Raw genomic sequence first — 7,341 nt, forward strand, 5'->3', positions numbered from 1 at the left:
AAAGATTGATCAACACAGAAATTGCAGCTTTAATGAAATGCAGATTCTCTTTGCCCGCTGATGAGAAACACTTGAAAAATGCAAGCGCCATTGGCAAACTCAAGACAAACAAGCAGAATTTTTATTAGCAACTAAATGATTTATTGCATACATACCCTACCGTCACAATTACAGCGTCTTGTAGCATCCGGGTGTGAAAGCATTAAACATTTATAAAAATATGCTTTCCCTCCATCTCCGCCCTGCTTCCTCCTCCCCTCCCCCCCGCCCGGTAAGCGATTAAACCCTTGTTTTTTCACGTCTGTATTATGTTTTAAATTTTTAAAAAATCCTCCACCCAAGAATTTAAGACCTTCTCCAATTTCTGAGGGCGGAAGAAAAGGGGTGGCGGTGGGAGATTCTTAATCTGAATACCGGTATATATTAAAGGGGGGGTGGTGTTTGAATTTGTAAGGTTTTCAAAGAATAAAGAACTACTTTTTAAAAAGCTTAGAGAGAGCGCCTGTCACTCATTGCTGCTCCAGTGATCGCTCGAGATCCCTCGGTATTCTGTTCAGGCAGCCATATAAGCTTCAGGCTTGCATTAATTTTTCCTGCAATCACCTCCCCCCATCCCAAGTCTCTCACACTCTCATTCTCTCAGCACCCCCCCCCTTCCCTCTCCCTTTTCATCGGGAAGATCCTCCAGCTAATTTGGGAGCCGTTCGCTGTAGTGTCCTACCCAAGTCAGCGTCCTTTTCTCCGCCGAGTCCGAAGGTGCCTGGGTGATATTTAGATGAGCGCTTCCTTGCTTTTAACATACAGACATTGCTTTCCTCCTTGGCTCATTACTATTTTAGTTTCTTTCTTTCCTCTTCTCTCCCTTCCCCCCACTCCCACCTCCCGCCTCCCTCCTTCCTCCCCTCCCCTTCTAGATCTTCTGCTTCCAAGAGAGGGCAGCCTAGAAACCAGCTCGATAGGCTTTGGCGAAGGGCAACTTGAAACTGCCCTCCAGAGACTGAACTTTTTTTTTTACATTTATACTGGAATTAAATTAGAACCCCCCCACTCCCGCGCTGCCTCCCCCCTTTTTTCATTCTTTCTAAAAGTCGAGAAAAGAAAATAGAATGGGGTCGAAGTAGCAGAATGCTCTCTTTTCTGAAAGTTTAAAAGAAGTGGATATGAAAAATAAAAAGGACAGACCGAATCCTTAAACTTGCAGTGATTGGGGAATACTCTGGGGTTCTCAGGCCTTAATTAAAAAACGACTCAGCTTCCTTTCCTAATCAGAGAACTGAACTTACTTCTTCCCTTCAATGTCTTGTTAATTTTATTTAGCTAAAATAAGGAAATATACAAGCACTAGATTTTTTTTATTGTGTTCACAGTTACCGTCTCCCCTAGACACCCTTCCCTACCCTCCCCGATTCTTTTACCCTTCAAGAGAAAGCTCCAGATATATCCCACCAGCTCTTGCTTAACCCTCGCCTGGGATGTCAGAGCGGAGCCAGGAAGGTTCGATGGTGACTCTGAGGCTAGCGGGGTATCCAGGCAGCGTTGCCTCCCTGGTTACCGAGTCTCTAGCCTCTTTATTTTCCCTTCTAACCAGGTACGTTCTCCTCTGCAGGCTGGCGAGCACGAGAGAGATTTTGCTGAAAGAGCAGTATGGAAAGTACAAAGTCTGGGGAACTGGGGGGACTTTTTTATCCTTCCTTCCTCTCCCTTCAGTAAGAGCGGCCAGCAAAGCAGTTAGGAGTTTGGCTGCTGCTTTCCTTTAGCTAAACACATCGCCCCCCGCCTGCAGTCCACCCCGCCTTCCTTCCAGTTGGGAGCAGAAGGGACAGAGAGAAGGGGGTTGAGAGGAAAGGGATGGGGGTGTGGAGCGGCTGGAGAAGAGGACCTACGCCAAGAGTTTTTAATATTACAGTTTAATAGGTTTCAGAAGGCCCCGCAGAGAAATGCAAATAAGATGAAATGTCAGAATCAAGTGGGATTCTGTACTCTATCTCAGCCGCTTTAATCCTGTTTTCTGCTCAGATTTTTTTTGGGGGGGAGGGGTGACGATTCTGAAAGAGGGGTTTGGGAGGGGCTTGAGGACGAACGACTGTAAGCGGCTTCTTCAGCTCCAAAGCACATCAGCTTGGGATTGTTTCAGGCAGGGAAAGCTCTTATCACGCACCCATACCCCCACCTTCGTTTCTATAGGAACTCCCTTTAGAAGATTATATAGACACTCACCCGCTGCCGCCTTGGCCTCTCCAAAATATTAATCATTAACGATCTGACATTGCGTTTCAGGGAGAGACTGGGGCTAGGAAAACTGCGTTTGCTCCCCCCCCATTATAGAGAGAATGAATGGTGGCTTTGTAAAGAAAAAATAAATCATGTGGCTTCCTCCCTCCCATTCTACACACAACTGGATTGTTACTGCACCATCCTCCATGGTTGTGCAACTTGGAAAAGATCTGGGAAGAAAAGGAGATCCATTCTGTGTGTGTGTGTGTGTGTGTGTGTGTGTGTGTGTGTGACAGAGACAGAGAGAGACAGAGAGATGAGGAGGGAGGGAGGAGAGACTAAGCAGAACGGGGGGGGGGCAGGGAGAAGAAAAGCAAACGGCCTTAAAGCTCTCCTTTCTCCTCTGGTTCCCCTGGATCCTACAAACTCTGTAGTCCTAGTCCCTTTGCCAGGTCCCCAGTACGCAGGAAATTGACAGCATTCCCATTAAACAGCGGAATGAAAAGAACTGAATTGCAGCTACAACCATCTTCTACTATTTTGATCAGTCAGCCCAGACTGGGAGGGGGGTGGGGAGGGAGAAGGAGGAGGAGGAGGGCAAGGGCGGGCGAGGGGGGGTCCACTGGTAGAGAGGGGAGGGCTGCCTGGAAACGGCCGGGAAAAATTCTCACCACCAGTTTTGATCATTCAGCCCCGCCGAGGGGAGCCTGGAAACTGCTCGAGCCCCTTGGTCCATAATTGGTTTTATAGGAATGGCTGAGGGCCAAAGTGTTTACATGAGCGTGATTGGCAGCGCGGGGAACCAATGGGAGGTTTACTATGAGATCCTGGCTGGCCAGCCCGGGAGGAGGAGGGAGCAGGGGAACAATGCTGGTTTCATTGCTAAAGAGTTGTCCTCCCTCCCCCCCATCTTTTTTTTTTTTTTTTTTTTTTTTAGATCCAGCGAGAGGAACTTGAAAGGGGGTTGTGTAATGTACCTTTTCCAATCCCGGGCTGTATATGGAGATTTGGGATTCTTTAAACCAGTGCTACCTGGATTTTATTAAAAAGCGGAGACCTCTGGAGAAAGAAAGCTGGATTTTCCAGGAAAGCAGAGCAAGCCGGGTCACAGAGCCTGTTTGCTGGAGGGTGGAGGAGTTGGCGAGCCGAACGGATGGACTAAAGGACATTTTCATACCAAAAAAAGGAAAGGCGGGCAAAAAGTCTGAGTTGGATATAATTCCCGAGAGGGAAACAAGAACGGGGGGCAGGCGGCAGGATGGCCGAGAGGCGAGGCGGTTAGGCGGGAAGGGGACCATCCGCTCCAGCAGGTAGGTTTTTCCCTAGTCCCTTATTTTTTTGGAAAGTTAAATAGTTGGCTCTCTCACCCGGGTCTCCTACCCACACAAGTCTTACCTGCCCTCCTTAGCTTTCTTCACATCAACCCTTTCCACCCTCAAACTACTTGGGAATGCAGGGACTTTTCTGGGATCTGAGCTGCATCGGACTCTTCGACTATCCCCCATTTTCCCTACCGTAGCCCCCTCCCTAAGACTTTCCCTCCAGAAAAATACAACCTAAAGGGGAAAATCTCTACTCTCCGTTAAAAAAAAAAAATGCCCCAGCTTCCCTCCGTGCCCCTGCAGTCTGTGAGAGAGGTGGGGAGAGGGAGAGACATTTTAGATTATAGGCTGTTTTTAATTAAAAGCCGGAATTCAGCCATTTTAACTGCATTTAAGGGAGAAGAAAAGTAGGAATCATCCAACGCAACGCACAGAAAGATAAATCAGCCCTTTCCATATAATCTGAATAAGAAGCTTCAACTTTAAGCTCTCCATTTTTTTTGTCTTGTGTCCATCTTCTGAAAGCAGTAGTTTAAAAAAAAATTTTTTTTTAATCCTGTGAAGCTCATCTACCGCTGTGCTTAAGATGGAAAACATGTATCCAAGGTTGTGGCGATCTTAGATTTTAAAAAGTAAATGTTTCATCTGGTAACCAGAGAATGGGAGAGAGGGGAGGGGGACCAGGGACGGATGAGCTGTTTGTAAGTAAAAACCAGGTTAAAATAAGAAACCATTAACAAAGCTGGTAAGAGAAGCCCTGGTAAATGACTGGAGGTAGATATTTTTGGTTCAGGGTATTTTAAGCTTAAATTATGTGCAAGTCCAAAGGGAAGGAGAATGTGGCAAACTCCCTGCTAGTATTTACTCTGTAGATAAGACACGAGCAAACCGAATACTGGAGACTTGTCTAAGGGATGTGGGGCTCTAAGACTGGGGAGAGATTTGGGTTAGTTTGTTTGGGGGAGATAGCTCCTGGGGTTTTTGTATAGTTTTTTATAATATAAAAAAATTTAGTTATTTCTAATTGCCCATCCCTTGTGTTTGAAAAGAGAGGGAAAAAGTATCCAAACTGATTCTCCCTTCCCCCAAGAAACTAGCAAAGGACAAATCTTTTAAACAAACAGCTTTAAATTGGAACTTCGGGAATATTTACCAAACACGGGGGTGGGGAGGGTGGAAGAAGAGGATACTCCCTCTACTGAAAACAGTCAGATTTTAGAAAAGGGGAATTTTTTTTCAGCAGTTTATTTTTTTTTTTTGAGGGTGACTGCATACTCTGAAGTAGACTTGATGCCACCCCCCCGCCACCCTGCCTCTCTGCTGCCTACAGCAGCCCTCCCCCCCCAGTCCAGGGTTAGCGACCTCTCTTTTCCATGCTGGGTCTATCGAAAATGAAACCAAACCTTGTCCTGTTTTGTTTTTTAACTTTCTACCAAATCCTAAGGCTAGAATGTATGCCACGTCTCACGGAATTTTCTGAGACAATCTGTCACTGAAGGGCAGGAAGGAAAGAAGAAAAATCCCGACTTGATTAATATAACCACTTTAAAACTCTTGCCCCCACCTGCTCAGAGGAATGGGGATCTGCTTATAGTATATTCAGGAAAAAAATACAATTCAAAAAGGGGGAGAAAAGGGGAGATGATTTAAACTAAAGAACTACCAAGGTTAAATATTAAACTTGTCCCATCAGATACTAAGCAAATGTTTAGTGAGACGTTTTAATCTTCAGAAGCAAAAGGTTTCACAGTTTTTAAAGCTGAAACATGTGACATTTTGGAATAAAATATATTTCAGCGGGTGGGATCCGGTCTTTCCATGAGAAGCCAAGGTAGCCTTCCCTTCTTTGGCTTAGAATTTCTGGAGAAAAAGGGAGAAGAGGAGGAAAAAATCCTATGAAAGAGCTGCCCCTGGGATTGTGTGTCTGTGGAGGCGAGTTGAAGAGAGCGACAGTACGCCTTCATTTTTAGTGATATTTTGGAAGGCTAGATCTGAGGAAGACCGAACGGGAAGAAAAGTAGCGGTGATTTTTTAAAAACTGAAATGCGATGTTCCTTTTGTATACATTTTTGACTACGGAAATACCCGCTGGGTCTAATAAGCTTCCCAGCCTCATCCAGAGGCAAAGGGAGACTTTGGGGGAAAAGACACTTCTAAGGTTTTTCAAAGTGGTTTCCCTTTTTTGGTGGTGGAAGGGGTGTTGTTTGTTTTCTCTTCGGGCCGGGAGAGCTCCGCCGGCTCCTGCCTACCTGCTGGCCCGGCTCCGAGCGGTGCTGCAGTACGGAGGAGGGAGCGGTAGGAGGGAATAGCTCTAACTACAGGGTTTGTGTCTCTGATCTCTCCCCACCGCAGGCAAAGAAAATGCCCCCAGCGGACTCTCCGCCGGCCGAAGACCATGGAACTGCTCCGAGGCTTATATTTTAAACCCCTCTGATTTGGGGTGTGTGGGGGGGGCGCTGGGAGGGGGGGGCGCCTGGGGAGGGGTGGAGGAAAACGAAACGGCTTGGAAGTTGGCACTCAGATGATGGATGGCCGAGATTTGGGGCCTCCCCGGTCTGTCCACGGCCCCCCCCCTCCGCTACTGTCCGGGTTGGCAATGGAGAGTCACCGGGTCGGTGCTGCCACGGCCGCCGGCCGCCTGCCTTCCTCTTCTGGCCACCTGGCCGCCGGGCTGCCGGCTCCCCTGCCGCCGGGAAAGTACATGCCGTCGGGAATCAACCTCCACTCGCACCCGGGTAAGTAAAGGGTCCGAGGTCCCGGCACTCGACCTCACTTCCTGGTTACCACTTCTGGCCACTCTGGGCACTCGGTTACCCCATTCAGTGGAGAGCTGTGGCCTTCTGACCCTCCTGAGTTGCACTATCCCAGAGTTGTTGAGCCCCTTCGGGTTTCTAAAATCTGATATAAATAACAGCTGCGGACTTATGGCACGGGGATGTGGAAATCCAGGGTTAGGCTATTGGGAAGGGGAGCAGGGGAATATTTCCCCGAAATGAGGCTTTTAGTATCTGAAGTAAATGTACTTGGAAATCTTCCCTGTCAGCTCCTTCTGCAACCCTTTCAGTCCACTGGGAGTGTTCCCTTGGAGAACATGAGGTCTAAACAGACATTCCCTGGCTTCAGAGACGTGTCAGAAAGAGTCAGAGTCCCTTCCCGGGAGGGGCATTGGGCATAGATAGCAGCAGTGTCCAGCCGGGGCTGGACAGATTGCATTTTGGTAGGGTTTCCGAAAAAGAGAAATCTAGCTCTCCCTTTCCCTTTGGGACAGGGCTGGACTGGGGAACTCTCAAAGCTTGAGAGTCCTTGGAGGCTTCAGCTAAAGAGTTCATTTCATACCCAGGCTACTCTTTGCTCCACCCGGAACCAGCCTGGGTTGCTTGGCTGAGGGAGGCACAGGCTACTGAGTTAGGATCAAGGAAAGGAAACAGCTCTGTTTGTGAAGGAGCTTCCTGGAAAAGATTTGCCCTACGTTGGAAAAGTATGTGTCTTGGGAGTATAGTGGACAGCTGCTTCAAGGGGCTGTAGCCCCTTGAATCTCTAGATTCATTTGCACTGTACCCCTTCTCCTCCTCTTCCCACCCTCTGGGTCTGTCCTGTCCCATAGAGTGCGGCCTCAAATTTGGTCTGGCTTCTCTGCTTAGGGGGAGGTTGACCTCCCAGCCCAGCTAGCTGGACATATTGTTGCTGCGGCAGGAATCAGGAAGAGAAAGCCCGGATCAGAGCGGACATCATGGGGATTAAGCAGGTCCAAGATCCTTCAGAAGTCTCCGTTTACAATATCCTTCCTCCTCAGTCCTCAGCGGGG

General features: G+C 48.0%; 1 protein-coding gene across 4 annotated transcripts in view; it reads left to right on the forward strand.

The window, feature by feature from the left end:
* Positions 1–3,151: 3,151 nt before the first annotated feature.
* The window catches only part of TNRC18 (trinucleotide repeat containing 18), a 158,405-nt gene continuing 154,215 nt past the window's right edge, over positions 3,152–7,341 (forward strand). For all 4 annotated transcript variants that reach the window (XM_027874763.1, XM_027874764.1, XM_027874766.1 and 1 more), the window contains exons 1-2: positions 3,152–3,524; positions 5,889–6,271. In XM_027874763.1, the coding sequence (XP_027730564.1) occupies positions 6,058–6,271 (214 nt within the window). In that variant the 5' untranslated portion in view covers positions 3,152–3,524; positions 5,889–6,057. The remainder of the gene's footprint in view (positions 3,525–5,888; positions 6,272–7,341) is intronic.

This window comes from Vombatus ursinus, unplaced genomic scaffold, assembly GCF_900497805.2.
Source record: "Vombatus ursinus unplaced genomic scaffold, bare-nosed wombat genome assembly UNPS02014807.1, whole genome shotgun sequence".
In the NCBI taxonomy this organism is placed as follows: Eukaryota; Metazoa; Chordata; class Mammalia; order Diprotodontia; family Vombatidae; genus Vombatus; species Vombatus ursinus.